General features: G+C 41.7%; 1 protein-coding gene across 1 annotated transcript in view; it reads right to left on the bottom strand.

Annotated features, from left to right (window-relative positions):
• map1ab (microtubule-associated protein 1Ab) overlaps nucleotides 1–24982 on the bottom strand; it is a 54294-nt gene that overhangs the window by 3938 nt on the left and 25374 nt on the right. The window contains exons 2-4 of the mRNA XM_084735118.1: nucleotides 15899–15981; nucleotides 13305–13442; nucleotides 378–12924 (exon numbers count right to left, since the gene is read on the bottom strand). Of these exons, the coding sequence (XP_084591244.1) occupies nucleotides 378–12771 (12394 nt within the window). The 5' untranslated portion in view covers nucleotides 12772–12924; nucleotides 13305–13442; nucleotides 15899–15981. The remainder of the gene's footprint in view (nucleotides 1–377; nucleotides 12925–13304; nucleotides 13443–15898; nucleotides 15982–24982) is intronic.

The following is a 24982-nucleotide window of genomic DNA, read 5'->3' as shown; positions in this document are numbered from 1 at the left end:
CTTTTTAAACTAATGGTCCTAATACACTTAAGATCTAGCTCTGACTTCATTTTTAGAACTGAAAAGATCCGATATCAAGTTTTTTATCAGTGTCTCAAATATGATTTCTGACACTGGAAATAAAAAACCCCTATCGTAACTGATCTACTACTGATGATATCTTTTTAGGATTATTTTGAAAGGTAATTCACATTACCAACTGCAAATGTAATCAGCTTTCATTATACTGAACAGTTAAGGCTCCATTTTCTTGAATTGTGGAGATTAGTGTTTCCTGATGGTCAGTAAATCTGGTGTGAACGTGGTTCGAATCAGCCTGTGAATCATTTTGAAAGTAAATGCATATATTGTTGCAGGATGTGAATGTGTTAACACACCTGAACTGCTCTTGACGCCATTGACCAAGCCTTTCCCCGGGTTGAGGATCTCAGTCCTGGAGCCTTGGGTCTCAGACATCTTGATCAGCCTGGAGCTTCTGTCCGCGTCCTTCCTCCTGAGGGAGGCTGATCGAGGTGAGGCGGAGTCCTTGGAAGTCTGCTTCACTGGAGTAGAGGACCTCTTCCTGACTTCCCCCTTACGAGCGGGGGAGGCTGACTTGGGTTTGCCCTTCCTGAGGCCCTTGGTGGTCTTGTGCTCCTTCTTGAGAAGTTTCTCTGTGCTGCTGTGGTCGTTGAGAAGAGCCTCCGGATCCACCATGCACACGTCTGGGTGAGGAGGGTGGGGAAGAGGGTCCTTCATCGGTGTGGGGGGAGGATCGTGAGTCTTCTGAGATGACCTTGGTGATGGAGGATGGTGGCCACCCCCAGCTCCAGATGCAGATAATTTGTCCACTGGCAGATGTTCAGCATCTTCATCTGAGTCCAGATTTCCCTCAGCTGTTATGGACGGACACTCCTCGGTTTCTGGAGGGACGTCAGAGTCAGACTGCGAAGGCAACGACTCGCTCACCGACGTTGGGGGCGTTTCCTCTCCAGCTAATGTCACAGCCAAGCCAGATGACATGGCACCAGGAGGGTGTGATCCCTGTCCGGCATCTCCATGGTAACTTGGACCGTGGTGGCGCCTCTGCTTGTGCGATCTCCTTTTCACAGAGTGCTGCTCCTGATCGTCTTCGTCGCCTTCCTGTGAGTGGTCACTGTGGGCCTCCTCCTCACCCTCGTCACTAGAGAGCTGATGAGGGCTCGGGTTGATGAACGATGGAGAAAGTTCTCCTTTGCGATGTTTATATTCACAGGAGGAGTAGCCTGGATGGGAGGAAGAGGAGGAGGTGGCTCCGGTGTCCAAGTCAGACGGACGATCAGCCTTTGTGGCTCCTTTGCTAGATGTTTCTGTGTGATAGGTATCTTGTGAGGACATGGAGGTACTGTGGACGCTGGCCATCCATTCCATCGCTTCCATTGCTTCTTCATCCTCTTCCTCATCATCATCATCACCATAACCTGGAGGTGGGGCACTTGGGCAGTCATCAGGCCTTTGTAGTAGCTCCCAATCAGATATACTGCTCTTTCTCCTGACTTCTAATCTCTCTGATGGCTTCTCTAACAAACTTTTCTCCTCTACTCTTGCATCGTCTTCTCCTCTCTTACCATCTTCTGCTTTTTCACACATCTTTGGATCAGCTGTTGCCTTCTTCTCCTCTGTACTGTCTTTACATGTCTTTTCCTCCAGTTTTGTATCCTCTAATTTCTGCTTAACTTCACTGTCTTTAGCCATCTCTGTCTTTTCATCTTTCTCCTTTGTTTCTTTTTCTGACACCTTTGCATCTTCCTTCAAAGGTGCAATAGCTCCATTTGTCTTTTCCTCTTTTACCTCTGGTGTTTTCTCCTTTTTCTCTTTATCCTCTTCTTTTTTGGACACATCTGTTGTGGCACATGTGGTTTTGCTAGCACCACTATCAGTCAGTGGAGTGAGTGAGGCTGTCTGTTGAGTTGTTTCCATCACCACATCAGGTTTAGACACAACAGAAGAAGACGTAATGGTGACTGTCTTTGTCTCAGTAGAGTGTGTGGTACTTTCTACGACATGTGACTCAGTTATTGATGAAAAAGTCTCTTTTTGCTCAGCCACTTTGATTTTTTGACATTCAATACGACATGGTAGAGTGCTGTCCTCCATTTCAAGTGTATCAGGGTCCTCATCGTCCGCTGATTCTTGGGACATTCTTTCAGAGGACTCAGCCCTTTGGAGGGGGGAGACGTCAAAGCAAGCCATTGATGTGGTTAAACTCTCTGACACCTTCACTGGTTCGGTGCTTTGTAGAGATGGTGCTGCAGAGGACGTTGTAATCTTAGTTTCCAGCATACAGAAACTATCAGTGCTCGATTTTGTGTCCGTTTCAGGCTTTGCAGAACTACTTTGACCCTCAGTCTGTTTGGCAGTGGTAGGTAAGACTGGAGACGATGGTTTGGTCTCGTCCAACTTACTGGGTAAAGACACTTTTGCTGCAGGTTTCGTCGTCACTTCCATGTACTCATCTCTCTGAAACCCTCCAAAGCAGGAGCTTGATGACTCCTCTTTGGCCAGAGTTACGTCAGAGCTTGATAGTGTTGTAGAAGTTTGAACTTTGTCTCCAAGCTGTTGGCTCAACGGGGCAGAAGTTGAGGCCGTGGACGAGTAACTGTACGATGTGGAGGAGAATGTTGAAGAAGAGTATGTTAAGGTGGTGTACGTGCACGACGATGAGGAAGTTTCCTCATGTTTTGTGGTGATATCTGCGGTCTGCCTCTCATCTCGACTTTCCTCTTCTCTTTGGCTGTAATATTTATCATCGCTTAGCTTGGTTAGCTGGGAGGTATCTGGGAGTACAGGGGTTTCTTTCTTATCCTCCTTCAATCCTACTTGACTCTCCTCACTGTAAAAATGCTCAGAATATGCTTCAGATCTGCTCTGTCCAATATCAGCATAGCTGCCAGTTAGCGGAGGGGAGGGACTAGATGTGGTTTTGGGCGTAGACTCTGAATGGTCAGGTGGCAAAAAGCTGCCTGTGAAGCTGCTTGTGGACGTTGGCTGAGAAGTTTCTTTAGTCAAAAAGCTTGGGGATGGTGACCCCTTGGCTTCATCTCCTTTTGCTGACTCTAATACTGCAGAGGTAAAATCCTCTGCCGATGACAACCTTCTCTTTGTGGTTGGTTCAGGAGACAAATGCTCTTTGTCTGTGTCCTCTGCTTTCTTTGTTTCAGGAGGTTTTTGGGCATCTGATGTTTTGCTTTCATCCGTTTTGTGTGCACTTGGAGCTGGTGATGGAGTTGTTTTAGCTACATCTTCGCTCTTTGTCTCAGGAAGCTGGGATGAGGCTTTATCACCAACTGTATCATCCTCTTTGAGGGGTTTTGTTTCAGGAGATGGTGGTTTTTTACTAATGTCCCCCTTGTCTGCCTCTGTGACTTTAGAAGCTGAGGCGTCATCAGGTGTTGGTTTACAGACCATTTCCCCCTTAAGGAAGCTTGATTCAGGCAACTGAGACTTTTTATTTGAGTCCTCGACCTCTGCTAACGTAGCACTATCACCAGAGCTACGCCTGCACATTTCTTTTTCAGACTGCTCTCTGGCACCCTTTTCCATGTCTATATCACTTAACTCCTCCTCTTCCTCCTCCTCCTCATCCTCATCTTCATCTTCATCATCGTCAACATTGAAATCTTCCCCCTCTACGAGTAACCTTTTATCTATCAGGCTCTCTTTTCCTTCAGGAAAGTCTAACATGGATTTACAAGTGGCAGAGCTGCTAATCTGACTATTGTCTGACGCCAGAACATTATCATCCATTTCATGTCCTAAAAATGTGGCAGCAGGTGAAATCCTTGAATCACTTGAAGTTTCTTCTTTCTCTGAAGGTGATGCTTGCTGAGGTAAAATGTCTTTTTCTGCAGGTGAATGCCGACCAGATGGAGATCCATCTCTTTCATGATCAGAAGACTCAGGTTTTTCTTTTAGTGACTCAGCAGGTTTTTCTTTCTCTTTTTCTGTTGTTTTCTTTTCCGTGAATTCTCCAAAAGCTACGGGAGAAGCTGAAACCTGGGGACTGAGATCTGATTGGCTCCATGATGGAGAGGGTGTTTCTTGTCTTAATGATGTACCTGCTGAGTGAACAGCTGCACTGGTAGAAACCTTATCACTCTCTCCTGTTGCCCCTGGTTGAAAGGCTGCTGCAGCACCCTCGGTCATGTCCTCTTTCTCCTTCTCTGATTTCTCAGGTTTGTCCTCTTTGGGACTGAAAGAGTAAGACTCAGCAGCCTGGGACATTTTGTTATCTTGCATTTCTATGGATGAAACGCTCTTGTCAACATAAGGTGTATCCGGCCTTTCTTCTCTCTCCCTCTCTTCTTCTTGGCCTTTCTCTCTGTCATCATATTTAGGTGAGGCACTTCGGCTGTGGTGGCTGCTTCTTTCACTCTCTGTGAGGGACACTGGACTGTAGTCTACTCTACTGAAGGACAGAGGCTCTTCTTTGTACTGATCATCCAGGAGGAACATGGCTCCTCCAGCCTCTGCCTGGCTTGTTCTTCTGTTATCATCAATACCGATATCAGAGGCGTGATCAAACCCTAAAGAAACCTCACTTTCTTCTCTAGAGTCCGAGTCATGATCCTTTGGAATGGGCTTTTCATAAGGATCATACTTTGATGCACCAAAGGTTTGCTTTTCGTCTCCAAGGCTTGCGCTGGCTGCTTCTTTCTCTGAGGTCATTTTATCAAAACTCTCCATTTTTGCAGTGTCTGGTTTTACAACTTTAGTGTGGCTGGCGTCCTCAGAATCTTTGTCCAACATGAAATATGAACAAGGCTGCGATAATCCTGGAGAAGCCACCTCTCGCTCTCCTTCCATCTCCCTTTCTGCTTCCTTTCCTGGTTTCTCATCCGGCTTTGTCTTTTCTGCAGCAATAACTCCTGAGCTCGTCTGAGACGGCATCTGCTTTTCTTGTTGTGGTGTTTCATCCACGCTGGATTGGCTCTCAGTGCTGGAAAGTGTGCAGCTCCTGGGTTGACTGTCAGTGCTTGATACCGTTGACAACACAGGTTTTTTCTCAGTTGAGTCTGTCACTGATTCAGCTTTAGTCGCTGAAATATCAGAGGCTGTTTCTTGTTTTGGAATAGAGGTCGCCTCCTCCTTTGATGTGACAATATCAAAGGAAGGCTCTGGCTTGGCAAGTGGCGCAGGCATGGTTTCTGTTTTCACAATATCTTTGCCTGCTTCAGGTGAAAGTCTGGATTCTTCTTTGCCGAAATCTTTGATGTCTTCATCAATTGAGGGCTCCTGCATTGTAAGTGTGGGTATGACCACTGTGGTCGGTTCTGATACTGCAGGTTTAGTTTCATCACTTGTCTGTGGAGTTTGGGATGAGGGCAGACCTGCAGAGGAGATGTCATGCTCGGATTTTCTCGGCTCTACTGACAAAGGTCTGGAGCCTGCACCTCCCATACAAATGTCCTCCTCCTCTTCATCTTCCCTGTCTTCATCGGAGGACTGAACCACAAACGCAGGTTTGTAATCTGACTTGGATGCCATTGCTGCTTCTCCTAATACTGCCTGTGCAGGTTGTTTAATTGCTTTGTCCAGGTCTTTCTCTTGTAACTCCTCTCTCTCCCATTTCTCCTCTTTGGTGTGATCTGTATCAGAGGAATCATACTTGTCTTTGTCAGTGATTTCATCTGTCTTTGTCTCAGAAAGATCCTTTTCTTTGATCATTTTTTCATCTTCTTCTGGTTTTGTCTTTTCATCTTTGATGTCTTCAGTCCCATAAGTATATTCTTTCTCTTTCTCTTGTTCTTTTTCCATTTTCTGTTCTTTGCTCAGTTCAGCCTCATGTGCATCATCTTTTTCTTTCTCCATCTTCTCTTCTTGACTAATAATGACCTTTGCTTCTTTATCTTCTTTTTTCTCCTCTTGGATGTGGCTGGGAGGCACACAAATGTCATCTTTTACTGGTTTTAGGTCTTCGCTTGGTGTAGTTACAGAAGTGTCTTTCTGCATTTCTACGGATGTAGCGCCGAAAGTTTCCTTCTCTTTTGGAGTTTCAGGGAGCTTATCAGAGATTTCTTCATCTTTATGCTTATCGCTAACATCACAAATGTCATCCTTTTTAGGTTTCTCCTCTTCCAAGGTCTGAGACATGGGAAGATCTGCCTCTTTTTTATCATCCTTCTTAGATTCAGACTCAAAAGGATACTCATCTTTCCCTTTTTCCTCATCTTTGGTGCCAGACGTTGGAGTTGTCATCTCCTTCTCTGGCTCTTGTTTGATGGATTCAGATTCACGACTATCCGGTTTGACAACGTCTTTCATTTTGTCCTCAATGGTTTCAACTTTAGGTGGCTCAGTGTCTTTTATAACCTTGGGTTTCTCAACACTGGAGTCTATTTCTTTCTCCCTTGTTGTGTCATCTTGTTTAGTCTCTTTGTCCTTAATTTCCTCCAAAACGGGTTTGTGATCCAAGATATCACCCTTCTCCTCCTCTTTATCCTCCTGTATTTTTATTGGTTTGTCAGAAACGTCAACTTTTTCCAACTCCTTTGTGGGTTTGACTGAAATATCATCTATGTCTTTTTCCTTTTGCTCCTTAACGGATACAGAATCAGTAGTATCACTTTTTTCTTTCTCTTTTTCCTTTTCTTCTTCTTTGATCTTAATTTCTTTATCAGAAATTTCTTCCTTCAGGATTTCTTTTGCCTCTTCCTTGATGGGTTTTACATCAGGTGTAATATCTTTTAACTCCACCTTCTTCTCCTCATCTGCAGGAGGTTTTACAGCAGCAGCGTCTTTGCTTTCCTCTTCCTTGATGGGTTTAATATCAGGTGTAACATCTTTCAACTCCACCTTCTTCTCCTCATCTGCAGGAGGTTTTACAGCAGCAGCGTCTTTGCTTTCCTCTTCCTTGATGGGTTTAATATCAGGTGTAACATCTTTCAACTCCACCTTTTTCTCCTCATCTGCAGGAGGTTTTACAGCAGCAGTGTCCTTGCTTTCCTCTTCCTTGATGGGTTTTACATCAGGTGTAACATCTTTCAACTCCACCTTCTTCTCCTCGTCTGTAAGTGGTTTTACAGCAGCAGCGTCTTTGCTTTCCTCTTCCTTGATGGATTTTACGTCAGAGGTTACATCTTTCAACTCCACCTTCTTCTCCTCGTCTGCAGGAGGTTCTACAGCAGCAGCGTCTTTGCTTTCCTCTTTCTTGATGGGTTTTACGTCAGATGTAATGTCTTTCAACTCTACCTTCTTCTCCTCGTCTGCAAGGGGTTTAACAGCAGCAGCGTCTTTGGTTTCCTCCTCCTTGGTAGGTTTGACACCAGAAATTTCATCCTTAATTGTAACTGCATCTTTATCTTTCTTGATGGGTTTGACAGCAGCAGTTTGATCCTGAATTGGCAAGTCTTCCTCCTTGGATGGTTTCACAGTTAAAGTTTCCTCTTTGTCTACAGCTTTCTCCTTTTCGTCTTCTATCGTTGACTGGATAGGACTGATATCTTTACAGATTTCCTTCTCCTTTTCGTCTTGAGTGGTAGGTTTAACAACAAAAATGTCATCCTTTTTGGTTGCTTCATCCTCTGAAGTTTTGACAGTGGAAATATCTTCACTGATCATTACATCCTCTTCCTCCATCTTGGTGGGTTTGGCAGCAGGAATGACATCTTTATCTTTACTTGTTTCTTGCACCTTTACTTCTTCAACGGCTGGTTTGACAGCATCTTTAACGGTCTCTTTTTCTTCTGCTTTGGTTGTTGTGGCAGAGAAATCATCCTCTTTACACACTGCTGTATGATCTTCCTCTGTTTTGCCAAGTTTGATGGCAGCAGTTTCATCTTTGCTTTCCTCTTGTTTCTTATCTTCTCCAACAGTTGGTTTAACAGCAGTAGTGTCTTCCATACTAGGCAGTATTTCCTCTTCTTTTTCCTCTGCCTTGGGAAGTTTTATAGCAGCAGTATCATCTTTACTTGTGTCTTCCTTCTTGTCTTCCTCTACAGTAGATTTGAGAATGTAAGCATCATCCTTGCTTGTTTTCAAATCTTCTTCCTGCTCCTTGGAGACTTTGGTGTCAGAAATCTCATCTTTACTTGTTTCTTTTTGTTTTTCTTCCTCTGTTGTTGGCTTGGCTGCAAGAATCTCCTCTTTACTCACTGTTACATCCTTTTCCTCCTCCTTGGTGATGCTGATGGTTGAGATAGCATCTTTACTAATTTCTTGCCCCTTTTCTTCTTTCATGGTAACAGCAGACGTTTCATCCTTAGTAATTATTTCTTCTTCTTTGGTGAGTTTAGCAACAATTATGTCGCCCATCTCTTTCTGCTCATCTGTAAGGGGCTTGGTTGCAGAAACATCTATCTTTTCAATCTCTTTTTCCTCTTTCTTATCTTCTATCACTTTGATATCAGTTTCCGTCTCCTTTTTCTTCTCATCTTTAGTGGGCTCAGTAACGGGCATATCATCCTTCTTTGCCTCTTTCTCCATCTCGTCTTTAACAGGCTTGATATCAGCAGCCTGGACCTTTTCAAGCTCTTTCTCTTCAGTTTTTATGGAGCTAATATCAAAAGCATCAGCCTTCTCTGTCACTTCCTTCTCCTCCTCTTTCAAAATCTTACTATCATACACATCATCTTTTTTAACCTCTGTCTCAATACCCTCACCTTTGGTTTTGAGGTCAAGATCATCGTCTTTTGTATCTTTCTGTTTCTGCTCATCTTTGATTTGTTTGGCCTCAGAAACAACAATTTCCGTTTCTGCTTCTTTAGTAGTTTTGTCTTCAGGAATGTGGTCTTTTTCAGGCTCATCAACTGTGACAATGTCCTTTGCAATTTGCTCATCTTTGATAGGTTTAATGTCAGAGGTATCATCCTTAACTGCCTCTTTCTCTGCCTTCTCGTCTGTGACGGACTTAATGGCAGAAACGTCTTCCTGGATGACAGATTTCTGTTTTTGCTCATCCTTGATTTGAATGACATCTGAGGTGTCATCTTTTTCTTCCTCCTGTTCTGCCTGGGCAGTTTTAACTGCAGATTTATCACCATGATCATCATCATCATCCTTCTTGTTATCATCGTCATCCAGGAAACGACTCTCCCTCTCTGGAAATTTACCTGGAACAGGTGATTTAGGTTCTTTTTCTTTGAGCCCTTTGTCAACCTCTTCATCAGTTGGTTCAGATGAGATGAGGGAATCCTTCTCTAATACAGGTGGTTGTACTTCTGTTAAAGCTTCAGCAACAACAGGGATTGTTTCTGCCGGTTTGGATTCATCTTTTGGAACTGATGAAATGTCTTTTTCTGGCTCCTTCGTCACTGGAACCTCTTTTATGTCCTTTTCTAATGATTTGTCCAAAGATGTTGAAACTTCTATCTCAGGCTGATCTGCTTTCTGTTTGTCAACATCTTTTTGTGTCACTGTTTCTGCTTCGTCTGTCTTTTTAGTTTCGTCTTCAGTTGCTGTGACTACCTCGAGGATCTCCTCTTGCTTTTGCAGCTCCACATCAGGGAAGGCCTTCATCTTGTCTTCCACTGGGGACTGACGAAGTGGAGAGTGGGCTGCACTCGGTGGTCCGGACTGTGGAGGAGAGGCCATTTTCACAGTGATATCATCCGGACTGAAGCAACGCTCCTCACTCTCTGAAGTTACTGAGTCTGATCCAAAAGGTCTAGTAGGCACAACAGATGAAATATCTTTAGGTGCAACTGCATCTATATTTTCCTCTTCAACTGGTAGGTGGACTGGTTTGGTATCTTGTAGAGACTTTGAAACTGGAGAAACGGTGCCAGCAAGCTTTTCGATATCTTTCTCTTTATCCTGTAATAACTGAGTTGAAGCATAGCCCTCTTGGAGTTTTTCAAGGGAAATTTCAACGTTAGGAGTTTGGTCTTCTTCCTCTTCTTCTTCTTCCTCCTCTTCCTCCTCCTCAGGAGCTTTTGCTCCTGTCTTCACTTCTCCAACAGGAAGCTGCAAGTCCTCTGATGGAGACTTGGCTTGTTTGTCATCTTCTAGAGAAGGCGGTGAAAGAGTTCCTGCAGAGAGTGGCTGCTCTTTGCCTTGGGTTGCGTCAGGCGACGTTGACACCGGAGCGGGGGTTTTGGGCGGTTCCTCAGCCGGAGGTGCTGCGACAGATGCCACAGATTGGTCTTCCGCGATAGATGTAGGGAAAGAGGACATTTTGTCATACTCTGTGATGGACGTTGCAGAAGACACGTGCTCCTCTTCTGCCAGAGGAGCGGTAATGATGTTTGTAAACACGGATACTTGTTCCTGCACACCTGGGATAAAAGTTTTCTCGGTCATAGCTGCAGCTTGCATCTCCCTCATTCCGTGAATGTTTACGAATGATTCAGTCTGATCTGGAACAGAGATGTCATAGGCACCAACATCGTATTGAAGGTGTGGTATCCTCTCCTCTGCCTCCTCATGAATCTCCTCATCAGAGATGGTCTGCTCTGTCTCGGAGTAGCCGGGAATGGTCTCGTCTTGGATGTAGGAGATGGGTTCAGCTGCAGCGGCTCCTTGAGCTACTGAGGTTATGGGAGCTGTGGCCCCTGCAACATGTGACAAGTAGCCCTCCTCCTCTTCCTCCTCTTCTTCTTTGGCTGCAGTCAGAATGTCTGTGGTTTTGCTTTCAGCGACCATTTGTTCCTCAGCTGCATCTTCGGGTTTGACTTTGATCTCTTCATCTGCTATTACATCTAAATCTTCTACCTCCTCCAGTTCAGCTTTCTCCACTGCCTCCTCCTCCTCTTCCTCTGCTTGAGTCATTTGTAGCTCCTCCTTTGACACAGCCAGAGCTGTGAGAGTTTCTGACTTCTCCATTTCTTCTAGCTCATGTTTCCTGTCAAGCCCATCATCTTTTGCCTCCTTCCATTTTGATTCATCTTCCTCTTCGCCTATTCCCATATCTTCTTCCTCTTCCTCTTCTGTTTTCTTTTCAGCAGCTGGGGCCACTTCCTCCTCCTCTTCCTCTTCTTCATCCTGAGTTGCTGCTCCCTCATCTTCGAACTTTTGAGCCTCTTCCATTTCTCTCTCTTGTGTTTCTTGTGACTCTTTGTCCTTGACTTCAGCTTCTGCAACTGGGACCTCCTTTTCTGGAGACTTTGTGCCAGGTGGAATTTCAGGTATAGTTTCTTGTGCTTCCTGCTTCTCTGGGGTAAGGCTTTGTGCTGTCGGCTCCAGTGAAATCTTGTTACTGTCTGGTGGCTCTGCTGATACATCTACAACTTCAGCTTTTTTCAGTTCTTCAAAATCCTTGGTGAGGTCTTCGGGAGTTGAGGGAGCAGATATGCCCTCAACAGCTCCGTTCTCTATTGGTTCAGGTTGAATCGCTTCAGGTTTGGGTTCTTCTTTCTTCGGTTCAGCGGGTTCAGCCTTTGCTGGTTTGATTTTTCCAGTCTTGGCTTTGCTTGACACTTTAGCTTTATGTAATGTCTTTCTGACTTCTGGTGTAAGTGGTTTCAAGTCAGGCTTTGTGATTTTTCTCAGCTCTGGTTTGGATGTGTCCTTCTTTTTGTCTTCTTTGGACTTAACATCCTTCTTTTCATCTTTTTTAGCGTCATCTTTCTTTACTTTCTTGATCTCTTTCTTTTCCTTGTCCTTTTTCTCATCCATTTTTGACACCCTTTCCTTAGAATGTTTCTTTAAGGATTTTTCTTTCAAGAGTTTTTTCTTTTCTGGCACGTCAGTTTTAGATTTAATAGTTTTAGTGGGCTTCTTCTCCTCTTTTTTCTCTGATATATTTTCCTTCACGGAGTCACTCTTTGCCTCTGTTGCAGCTGACACATCATCTTGTCCTTCAGTTTCCTTCTTTGTGGGCTTCGCAGTAGTCTTCGGGGACGACTTGAGACTCTCTTTGCTATCTGTTCTTTGTTTTAACTTGGTTTGTTTTATAACGGAGGGAGGAGCTCCTGAGGCAATGTCCTTTTGTGTGGCTACAGGATAGCGCAAGAAGTCAAGGTGCTTTAATTTTTCCAGCCCCTCCAGGATCTTGTTTTGTGGTGCATTCCCAGGGAACAGCACTCTGACGATCTTTTCTGCAGGGTTGGCAGGGAGCCAGACGACTAAGGCTGTAACTGATGTCAGGTAGGGCACAGAGATTTCTCCTTCTTTGCCGTTGGGCAGCACAATGCCAGTCTTGGCCTTGCTGTTACCGGCCCACTTCTGCATTAAAAACTGCATCTCTTTACTGTCTTTGACAGGGTTGAGAATATACATGTCTAGCCTGCCCACTCCCATCTTGTGGAACAGAGTGATGGGCTCAATAGTGTTGCTGACCACTCTACAGAGAGGTTCAGGCTTGATTCCTAGTTTGTTAAGGTACTGCAAAGTCAGCGAGGCCTCTTCGATGCTGCGTTTCACTTTAAGATTAGATTCTGGCATACGGAGCTTCTCTGGCACGTTGAAAAAAACCACGCCTAGTTCAGGAGAGATCAGGTTCTTCATCCAGTCGCTGTAGTTGGTGGAGCCTTGAGACTGCTCCTCCTCCTGCTCTGCTATCTTCCTCTGAAAAAGCCCATTGATACCTGGGAGATTGTCAGCGCCGATGTGTGTGAGTAGAATTGAGTCAATGCGGTCCAAGTGACGAACCAGCTTCCAGAAGCATGATTTCCGCTCGGAGCCTCCGTCCACTAAGATGTTGAAGCCATTGACGGCGAAGAGAGCGGAGTCTCCTCGTCCGCCGGGAAAGATGTAGCAACATGGCTTGGACAGTTTCAGGAAGCCTCCGGAGGTCGGTGGCTCCAGGAGGTCGAAAGGTGAAGGGACGTCGACCGTCTCAGAGATGTACTCTGTGAACTCGCTGACGCCCTCCATCTTGGAGAGAACAGGCTCAGGGTTTAGTTTGTAATCCAGGAACTCCCTCAGGGTCTGCTGCTGTCCCAGGGAGCTCCAGCCCACCTCCCCGCGGCAGGACACAGTAAGTGTAGCCTGCTGCTTGGGGGCTGCTGTGCCCAGTAATTCACTGACCTGCCAGAGGGAAACACCCAGACACATCAGTCAGTGATGAATGCATAAATGTTGCAGACTTATGTTGTTAAAAAAGAAGAATAAAAGAGTCAAGCAGACAATCTTTGTGTCAAGAGAACGTGTGAAATTGATAATTTAGTCTTTAGAAAATATTTTTAAGCCTCTTGTCAAATATCCATATTTCTGCAAATGTTTGTTGTCTATTTCTAGCTAAATTTTTTGTCTGCTGCAGCAACAAATACATTCCTAAAACATATCAAAGCATGCACCTATCCTTTGATATAAATATTTTAAAGCACTGAAGGGCATTCATTAATGCGGCAGATAGATTTTTCATCACATTTGTTGTTAAGTGCGAGAGGACAATAGATTTGACTCACCCCAGGATCAGCAAAGATACGTGAAAAGGTCTGGTAGGTGAAAACCCCAGTTTGAAGAAGAAGGCCACCGTGATCTGAGCTCTGGCCACTCAAGACCAGGAGCTTGTGTCCTGCTGAGTCTGTGACTAGAGACTGGATCTGGGACACACACACACACACACACACACACACACACACACACACACACACACACACACACAGGAAGAGAGAGAGAGAGGGAGACAGAGGACAGTTAAAGGAGAGACAACATTGCCAAGATAGAGAGAGAAATACCTGCGTCATTGACAAATGAATATGCACTTTAATTGTGTCAAGGTTAACAAAATTTAACAGTTTTTTTTTCTTATTGTATATCCTTAATAAATGTGAAAGCTGCGTGGTATTTTGTGCTGAATGAAACCTTTATTGCCCCTAAGATAATTTGTGATGCACAATGAGAATAAAGACATCAGCAACCATACATGACAGCACATAATATAACATAAAGCATAAGCATCACTGTGCTAAATTCAGACCGTGTGATCGGAGCTTGTTAGGGAGCTGAATGCTGCGTGGGACAAAGGATGTGATGCCTTTTTTAGTCTGCATCCTGGGCATGCTATACTTTCACCCTGGAGATGAAAGTGCGTATTCAGGCCATAGAGGGTGCAGTGGGTTTGCTATGATCCTATGTTCTAAGTCAGTGTTTCCCAAACTTTTTTTCTGGGGACCCACTTTTTTTAAAATGACAAAGCATCGTGATCCAATTCACAAAAGGTCTTATCAGCAAACCTTGGGGGATTTACTGGGTGCATAACTGAAGGTTCCTGACCTTTTTTACTGCAATTTCTGCACCACCTTGTATTATACTGTATTATTGAAAACATATACACATGTTAAATATTGTATAAATGAGAAATAAATGCATTTAAGCTGAGTTAACTGACCATCTTATTATTTTTATTTCCTCTCATCTGGAAAACAAGGACATTTTAGCCTACTTCCTAATTGAGACAAAATAATAATAAGTTAATAATAATGATAAGATGCTTTATGAAAAGTGTCCTGCAGATATAAATCTTAAATTTGCAGAATTTCTTCCACAGTCTTCTGTTTTTTTGGGGGGACCCAAATAAAACCTCCTGACTCCCACCTGTGGGTCCCGACCCAGTCTCTGGAAATGACTGCTCTAAATTCATGGTGTACTAGTCTGTAATGTAAGAAATGCGTCACGCTGCTTCCTCAGTTTAAAAACTTTTTTCAGTTTGTTCTTGTTCTGTACAGATGATGCTCTCTGAATGAAGGTCTTGTAAAACTTTGTCTGCATACTTCTGTCCACATTAAAACATTTAAGTTTCCTTAAAAAGTACAGACGTTGTTTTGCCTGGTGCCATAATTCAATATTAGTTTGCTATCAATAATGCTGCCTAGGTACTTATAAACCAGTACATGAAGACGAGGAGCTTCTTCTGAAATTACTGATAATTTGTCAATTTTTCTTTGTGTTTAAAATCAATGAGTTATCTGAACACCAGTTGTAGAAGCCCTTAATCTAAGCTCTATAATGTTCAGTAATTTATTTTGTTCCTGGTTAATACAGAAATAAGTATCTGTTTTCACTGTCAGTTAAAAGACCTGTCAGAGCCACATCATCTGCAAATGTGATCACAGTACAATTATCCTGGTGGCTAACGCAGTCATTGGGATACAATTTAAACAGCAAAGGTGAGAGGACACAACAGCTGGAGGCAGGAATTGAATACCTGGCCAGATTTATAAACTTGTTGTCTTTGATGAGACTGATTCTGATTCAAATAATAGTTTTGCCAATTTTAGACTGTATAAAATAAACTGGTTTACAGAAAAAATGTTTATATTCAGCAAAGTTCTGGGAAAAAGTAGAGTAGAAAAAGGTTTTGTTTTTTGCTGATCTGATATGAGCTTATCAGATATATTAGTGCTAGCATCGTATGTTGCTGATAATTACAAGACATTACAGTACAGACATGCCAGTGATATGTTTTGAGGTAATTTACTAACAGTGTCTTAATTACATACTTAGTTTTTTTTTTTTACTGCAAAATCTTCTGCCACAATTGCCTCAAGCCACATTTTGGTCAAATATTTCTTTAAAAGTATTTTAAGGGAATTTTAATTTTTGCATTTTGAGGATAAGATTGAAGTTAAAATAAAGGTTGAATAAACTTGAACTTTCAGTATTAGTCCCAGACATAAGAAAAAATAAATCAGAGGAAGATTTTTTGTGGCACTTTGAGAATAAAGTTGAAGTACCATTTCAACTTTATTTAATCCTGATTTATTTTTTCTGATGCCTGGGACTAACACTGAAAATCTGAATTTACTGACAAAATGCAAAATAATACATAACAAAAAAAAAATCCTCAAAATCAAGCACTTTTTGTGCTATAGAAAAAAGAATTGTTTTGGTATTACTGGCAAAATCATTGGTACTAAAAATGTCCGACAATGTAGAAGTGACAGGTACATTTTGACAGGTAGGAGGAGAAGTAACAGAGCATAACTTTTGTATTTATACACTAAAACACTGATATGTAAGTGTCCATGCAGCTAACACCTGAATAAGTTGGCCTTACCTCTGATACAACAGTATCTTCTGAGGGGTTGACGAGCACCACAGTCTCTAGGACATCACTTCTGTGGTGGAGAGTTCTTTGTCCTGTGAAAAGAAGATTGAAAACACGATGTTAATCTTTCATGAATAAAACATCCAAAGCCTGAGCTTCAACTCCCATCGAGGTACGAAGGTCGAGCGAGGTAAACAAGTTGACAGACAGTGTTGCCAGACGCTGAGCCGTCTGGTCTGAAGACATCCTGCTGGACGACATCCAGACCTGATCTGGAAAACCTCTTTGAGTCAGGGAGATTTACTATACTGCATTCTGCGTCGTATGTGGGGCAATCACTATATAGAGACCGGCAACCCACTTGTGCATCAACGCAAGAACAAAAGTTGGAATTGGAAATAGGTCACTGATGTCTGTCGGGTAAAGTTTAAAATTAAAGCTGCGAGAACAACACGCACTGAATTCAGACCAATATTTACCCTTAGTGCCAGGCATTAAACCTGATTTCATGCTTTTCCTTTCCTTGACCTCTGGCCATTGACAGACACATGCCACTTACAATGTGGCGCACCCCCTTGAAGATGAGTCTGATTTTTAGATTGCACGGCAGGAATATAAAAAGACAAAACAAGCCTGTGAGTAACAGCACTAATGCATGTAAATCTGCACACAAAAACAAAGAAAACATCTCAAAATGCACTTCGCTGCTGAGCACATTTCCATACGTCCTCATGCATATTCATCATAATTATGCATCAGCACTTAATTCCACTCAGAGGTGATGTTAAGCTTTTAATTCCCCTTTGTTTCAGCACAGATGCAGGCTCTAATATTAGAGAGGAGGTCTAATAATAGGAGGATCTCAGTGACTCCACCATCCACTGGGATCTTTAGTGCATCCCCTGAGTTTGCGGTTCTTTTTAGGATCAGGGCCGTCAACATGTGTTTTCCATGAAAAACGTCTGATGTAAATCATTCTGAGCCTCGGATATGATGATGTTTAAAGGGACAGTTCACTGCAAAAATAAAAAAAACACACATTTTTCCCCTGGAAATGCAGTGCTTTTATCTATCTAAATAGTTTGATACTGATCATAGAGATGTCTGATTTCTCTCCAATATGATGACACTAAAAGGCGCTCGACTTATGTGTGCTCAAACAGCCAAAAAATGAATTTGAAAAATTCAAAACCAGCATCTCTTGACCTGGTTACTCAAGATAATCCACACACATTGTTGTGAGCAGTTTCATGTAGGAACTATTTTCTTTCTGCAACAGAATCTACCAGAACTAGTGTCTTTCTACTAGAAAGAAAAAAAGTTAGCATTAAACTGACTGCTTACATCAAGGATTATCTTGATTGTCTTGAGTAACTGAGTATTTTTTTGGGAGAGACATCTCTACAGCTGATATCTCCACAGCTCTCCAACTCACACCAAAAAAATCTGGATGGATAAACAGCACTAAAGACCCGGAGAAAATGTGAAAACTGTCCTTTTAAAGTACTGAGACATTATGAAATGATAAAGGTGTTACTAGAGTTAACATGCTTAAAAGTTTGCATGATAAGAAAAGTAATTTCATACAGTAAATAAGTGGTTCAGCTTTCTATCAATAAGGTAATCAGTGCAGTACTTAAAAGTCTAGACTATCTATGAGTCAGGGGCAGAAGAACTCACTAAGTAGCTGTTCTATTACAGATTATAATCACAGCCATATTATCTGCTCTCAGCTGATGATTGTATTTTATGCTTTCTTATTCCTCATTGAACTAAATGGCATTAACTTTATAACAGTGATGAAACGAACGAACTGAATTAAATCGTTTTATATTCCAGCACATTTTCCTCTTATCTAGCAAATAGTCATCCATGACATTTTCTAATATGAAGAAATGTCAGGAGATTTTGCTCCTCTCTCGCAGATCACGAAAACTTTTTAGTTGGCTGCTCTGCTCTTTTTAGAAACTTATCTGGCTTAAAAGCAAAAGTTACATTTCACTTTTTCAGCAGCAATAACAGAGGTTCATGAGGATTAAATAGAAATAGAACCAAACAGCTGATCTATTCATCTTTAGCAGGATATTATTGTACTGTTGCAGTCTTTTCTCTACCCAAAAAAAGCTTCTAAGGCAACTACAGCTTGTTCAAAATGCAGCTGCCAGACTTAATAACACCAGAGACAGCAGTGCGTTAAGCTAAATGATAATGTCAGAGTGCTAACATGCTCACAATGAAAGCACTAACAAGCTGATGTTCAGCTGTTATGAAGTTTACCATGTTGATCATCTTAGTCTGGTGTGTGAGTCTGCAAACATTTGCTATTAATGTCATTAATTTCTCAGATATTTGGTCATAAAGCAAAGTATTAACCCTATGATGGCATACAGATTTAAAAAAGGGGCATCAATAAAGATATTTCAGTTTATCCTCAATAAGACAGGAATATCTGTAAATTTTATAGCAACACATCCAATAGTTTTGCAATTTTGTTAACCTGGCAAATGATATAACATTTTGTTAGCCTTTTAGCTAACTAGTAAACAATGTAACATTTTGCTAACTTTTTGGCTAGCTAACTAGTTGTGTTTTTTAAAAATCATTAAACTAGGACTGATTAAACAGATTAGTTTTTATTTGTGCAACAGAGCTCTTCTAAAGTTTAAACCTGGATTTACTAATTTTAAACCTTGTTTTGCAAAACTCTGATTGTTGTTGCAGCCCAGTCCAAGGAGAGAAAATCACAGAATTTGTTGAATTTTGTTGAGTTTGCTGAAAAAGGTTAGAATAATAAAGTCAGTGTTGGCATGGCCTTTAAAAATATTCATATTGAGAACATTAACTTCATAAATATCCATCGACAGCTGATTCATAGCTTCATATAAATATCATTCAGAGAGCATCACTGTGGCAAACTAGAGGCTGTGGCTCCCTCTGTTGATGTTACCATAGCAACACACTGACAGCCATATGTGTTTTTTTCCCCCCTGCAGACTCACTGCCATCACCATCACTAATGTGAGACAGAAAATCATTTTTACTCAGCTGACCGCCGCGTGGAGTGAGCGGGGAGAGGTGATTGAAGGATGCTGTTGATGGACGGAGAGCGATGATGATGATACCCCTCGCTGTTCAAATGAACCTGCTGCTGCAGCAGTCAGGAGCAGTTCTGACACTTCAGCAGATCTGCCCACAGACGCGTCCGGTTTCACAGCGCGATGACTAAGCTGCGAGGGTGAGGGATGATTTGCAAGTTTGCTTTGATACTTCCAACGCTGACAAGAGCAACGCGCACAACACCGAGGCAGCGATACAGACGCTAGAGACACCTGCGTCAATCAGATGTGACATGAATTTGTAAATCCACTCTCATAAGAATGAAGCCCTGAGACACAGCGTGCCCCTTTGACCTCCTGATGTGCTTCTCTCAGGTGAAACAGAGGAGAAGAGACTGCATTAGCGGCTGCTGATGGCTGCCTGCAGGGTGACTGCTCGCTGACACTGCGGACTGGTACAACATGATACTACGACAACAAAGACACTGAGTCGGTCTGAAATGCTGCTGTTTTCCCCCAGGGGGTCAGAGAACATCAACAATGCAGAGCGGCTGAGAGGGCTGTCACTGCCACTGCAGGCTGGAGGTCTCTCAGATCAGGTTCACTTTCACTCCCGAACACAGCAAATGGACGGGACTCTGTGTAGGTGACATTGGTGGTGCACAGAGAGATTAAAAGGCCCCTGTAATACTCCTCCTGTGATGCTATGCAAAGACAAGTTGTTGTTTTTTTATCAACTGGAAGAGTGCTTAGAGAGCATGAGGACAATAATCGAGTCTTTTATAAATGATATGCAAATCTGCACGTGCAAAAACGTGTCTGGATGTATTTCCAAATCGAATACACATATGTAAAAATATGCAAGAAGCCTCATCACCTCAGCTGTGCATTTACAAATATCAAATTCTCAGATTGAAATTGACATCATGAACACGGCAGCTTGTTGTCAAAAACAGTTAAAGCACACCATTGACAGATTTGTGCATGTGAGACAAAACCAGTTCTTTTTGCCAAAAACATTGCCGTTACAACTGATCGATCTTGCAGGATACCCTCCAAAATATAATGGGCTCCTCCTTGGCCCGCGCTACATCTTTCCAGCAAGTTTCATTATAATGAGGTCAGTAGTTTGTCTGTAATTTTACTGACAAAGAGACAAACTCGATTCATTAATCGATTAATTGGCAGACAGAAAATCAATCTGCAATTATTATGATAAACGATTAATCTCTTCAGTGAGTAAAAAAAAATCCGAACATTCTCTAGTTCAAGTCTATCAAATGTTCCGAGTCTCATTTCCAGTATGTCCAAAGTTCTGGGTTGGAAAAGCATCCTGAGCAGAAAAAATTAATCAAAATAAGAAGGTACGTGCAGAGGGTGGGGTTTCTGTTGATGCCACACACTTCTGCTGGGTTGATGGGTGATGATTGAGAGGGATTATTTTGGTATAAATTTATGCAGTGTTTTTTGGGGTGAAAATCCTGCATAGTTTGTATTTAACACACAGATAAGTGCAAGACGTAAAATAGTTTGAAAAGGTTCAAAAGTTTAAAAATCACAGTGTCATTTACAAAAAGAAAATCAAGACTTTTCATCTTTGCTTCTAAAAATACTGTACCATCAGTATGACGGCACAAAGACAAGGTGTCACCCCACCTGAAGCAACATTTAATCTTAGCATTTAATTAGTTTGTGCGATGCGACGTCTCCTTGGAGGTGTGTCTGTTTAGACCTGCACTTCTAATGAGGACCCACTTATTGCTGCTGCAGAGACAGACTGATGTTTCTGAGAGAATATCAGAGCGATGACGTGTAAACCGAGAACTCGACCAAGGATTCTGGATGATTTTCGGTAAGGCTGCCGAGTTAGTCATCCCTCCTACTGATGCATTTGTATTTTCTCTTTCATCAGTTGTACTTTTTACTGGATCTTTGGGCGAGGACGACAGTGTTACATACTGTTAAAAAAAAAAAAAAAAAGTTGGGTCATTGTCAGATGTGGGTGTGTTGTTTTATCACAGCCAGCATTTGTGTGACTTTTCAGCACAAAATATCCTGATACATATGTTGTTTCTGTATGTGTTTAAGTTACGTTATGCAGTGAAGCATGCAGGTTAGAAGGATTTTCATCACCTGAACTTGAATGCACCGCAGGTCTCTTAATTTATTAGCATCCCCATTAGCTAATGCCTTGACATCAGCTAGTCTAAGGGTCAGCGTTAGATATTTACAAAAACTTTAAACATTATTTAGATTCAGCAACAGCACTTTACTTTGGAAGTCCATTTTCAAATCATCTGAAACTACAAACAACATAAAACTTGTAGGGTTTTCAAATTTATATGTGCAATAACTTTGTTGAATTAAATACAACAATAATATATACAATGCTGCTGGTACCTGACTTTCCTCCCAAAGTGTCTGTATTTTCATTTAAAATGTTTTTTTAAAATATAATTTACAGCAAATGCAAAGAAAATGTGATCATTTTTAACTTTTTCATCCATAAGCGGTCACACAGAAATTGCCACAATTACATTGACACTATTTGCACAATTGGAGATGCATCTCAGTTGCTTGGCAACTATCATTGTGTCTGTCAATTAAAATTTCACAAGCGGTGTTGATTTCCAATTTCCCAACATTAAAATACCAATTATTGTTGTCGGGCAGAAACCTTGTATTTCTAAAACTGTTATTTTCCAATATATGAAAACAAGAACTGTGTTTTAAATTAACTGAATGCTGCTCATTCAAAGTTAGTAGTGGAGAAAAGTAGGGGAGACCAGGGCCAGTTGTAACTCTTTTTGTCTCAGCACAGTTAACTCACTGGAGTTTTGTGTTAAAGTACCCTTACTCATTACAAAAAGTAATGTTTCCATTTTTTTTGTTTGTTTTTTTTTGTTTCATTTTTGTACTTATTTTCAGCCTTTTCCTATTGGCTATGATTATTTTTTGTGATGGTTCTAGGTATTTATTATTAATGTTAAAATATCATGTTTATAATCTTATTAAACACACTTGACTGTGTCTCACTATGAGTAATTCTCACTGTGAGTTACTATCCTACAGAAAAATACGGCTGTGAATATATGCAATCATTGTGGTTTACTACACGCAATGGCATGCATATTGATAAATATATAAATAAATCTTACAAAATGTACATTTTGGTGTTATTTCATTTTTAAAATGATAAACTAACAGAAAAAATGCATTAAGCTCTTAGTCTTGTATTTATCGTGAGAGATAACTGGGTCCATTGGCCAGTCTAGTAGTTACTTTTAGTGTTAAAAGCGGCTCTTTTGTCTGTTTTACTGGTGTGATTCAGTAAAGTGTTCACTCCTGTGATGGCTCTGTGAATTACATTAGACTTCAGAGATTTGTCCTTGGTCTAGTTGGTGAAAGACAGCCTGAACTGGCCTGTCTAGTCAGATGGTTATGTCAGTTTGTGATGTGCACTTCTTGGTCAGATAAGCACAGTGGTTTCATCCCTGAAGAGGAGCAGAAGAGTGGATCATAATCTTTTCTCTATAGCAAGCCATGAAAGATCTCTGTGCATCTGATTAACATTAGTGCACACTGAACAGCGGAGAGCTAATCTGTCAGCTTTGTTTTTTTAGATGTTTCTTAGCTTCAGATGACCAAATGACTGAACAGGAGTCGAGGTGTGAGCTTGGATCACTTGGTTCAGTATCTTTCATCTGTGTGTTTAAGCCTTAGAGTGAAAAATTCAAATCTAACCTTTTTGATTACTTGACGGGCATAAAATGATCCAGAAAAAAAATCCAGAAAGGGCTCTAAAGTTCTTTGTATAACTAATTTATTCAACATTACCACACTACTATAAAAGTAATTTATATGTGTATCTTAATAACTATCTTTGTGTCACACTGACAAATGTCAGATCGATGTAAAACCTTTGGCAAGTTTCTTACTTATAAAAATGATGAATGTGCTCAGCCTGAAGAAAGCTGTCAAACGGGGAAGAGTGATGGATTTTTCAATGACTTAAGTCAAGGTGGGAATCGACTTATCTCTGCAGTGCGTCAGACACGCCTTGATTAAACACAACTCCACCTCCAACATCGTTCACGCACCACTGTGTCGGCCTTTTTCTGCCTCTGTCCTCAAGGATGGAATCCATGCAGAAGCAAGAAAACACATTTTTGCACCACTTTTTAGAGGGGTCCATGTAAAAAACGATTAAGAATTCTAGTTTCAGCCGAATTTCAAGGAGGTTTTGAGGTATTTGTGTGTCTACTGCAGCGAAACAGCGCACCATTAAATAACGCAGTCAATGCTGGGTAAAGTAGCCAACACAAAGAAAACTGTGTGCTATTCATGACAAACCATCTATCATCACATCAGTAAATTAACCCTGTGCTCTTTAAACTGTAATAAATAAACAAGGCTGTTACTAAAAATTACAACCCAGTGATGTGAGTCAGCCCCGGGGGTCTCTCTGCATCCACCGAGATACAAACAGTGTGAAGCTAAAGCCTCCTCAGGCAGGCCAGCGTCTGTTCCTCAGCTTAAATGTGTTTGTTTAAACAGTCCTTTTGAAGAGTGCGATGTTCAGCCAAGTTGCCCTCATCTATTCATCCCCGTGGCTTTCCTTCACTGGCATCCCAGACAGAGAGGAGGCATCATCCTTTCACATGAAGTGACTTTCAGCCAAAGGCATTTTGAGAATCTCAGTAAAAAAAAGAAAGACTTATAAAAATGTGGCTGATTATTTCTACTTACACTGTTTTAAAACACCCCTCATTCCTCCACAGAGTTGACTGCTCTTCCTGACTCCGTGCTTTTCTTTGTCGAATGCGAATCAATCTTAAATACTCGTAGCTTCTTGGTTTTCAAGCTGAGTAAATATGCCCGTGATTGTGAGCATCAAAGCGGTGCATATCATTAGCATGTCACTGTGACACATTTCTGCACTTCACTCGGTCCACAACAAAAGACATGGCAACTGACTTTGGGATTAAAAAAAGAAACTTAATTTGCTGAAATTTATACGTCAAAGCTTTAAATCCACTGAGTCTTTGCTTTAAAAAGCATCAAACTGAGAGGGCTAAAAATAGAAAGGAAAACTTCTTTCCTGTTTAAGGGAAAAAGTAAGAGTCTATCAAGTCATCTGGCTTGGCTTGACTCGGTTTGACTCGGCACGTCAAGGATTTGCACCTCCATTACAACAAGGCTACCCACTTGAAGACGTTTCTTTTAACCGACAAGCTCATCTTGAACAGCGAATAAACATTTCGCAATAAAGGTCTCATTATTTTGTTATTTAAATGCTTTTATTATGAAGCAGCAAAATCAGGAAATGTTACGTTTTTATCTGAGCTCATGTTTCATTTACTTCAACAGATACGTCTGGGTCTCCTCCTGTTCATTTTTGTACTTTTGCACAACTGTGTCTGCTAAATCGGCTATCGTGTCAGTATTAAACGAAGTGGACTGTTTATTTTCTCTAAAAGAAAAACACTTAAAGCTTTTGCTGACAAGAAAAATGGGTTTGCTGTTCTTCTGACAGGATTTGGTCTAAGTTTAAGTTGAATTTACCAACTGTGATACGTCACATGTTTTGTTGTTCTGATAGTTTGTAGGTCTGACCTGTCCTTTGGTCTACACCTGTTGAACGCCCTTGGAAATCAAAATGAGCTGAAAGACGTCAGAATAATTTTGAATTTCTGGTGATGCCAGTCTATGCCATAACTTTTTTTCCCAGTAAGGACATTTGGTAACGTGTAACCCAGCAGGGGTATCTGTGTTAAACAAGATCACACATCTGCAATGATCCATTTTCTTGACAGAAATAACTTTGGTGGCGGGGTAGATGCTGAATGTCGTGTGGCCCGCTTCTGTCGGTCGACTTAAGGATCTCGGGAGGAGGTGAACTCTTCGCTCCCTTTCGGTCCTCGCGCGACTCTGTTCATAACTGCGAGGCCCAGAGGAAGGGAAGGTCATTTGTCAGACAGAACTCAGTGTTTCTGCTCATTCCGGCTCTTCCTCAGCTGACCTGCTTGTTATAAAT

The sequence above is a fragment of the Lutjanus erythropterus genome, chromosome 13 (assembly GCF_056507025.1).
Source record: "Lutjanus erythropterus isolate fLutEry1 chromosome 13, fLutEry1.hap2, whole genome shotgun sequence".
NCBI classification, from domain to species: domain Eukaryota; kingdom Metazoa; phylum Chordata; class Actinopteri; order Lutjaniformes; family Lutjanidae; genus Lutjanus; species Lutjanus erythropterus.
This window is presented reverse-complemented; position numbering and strand designations above follow the sequence as displayed.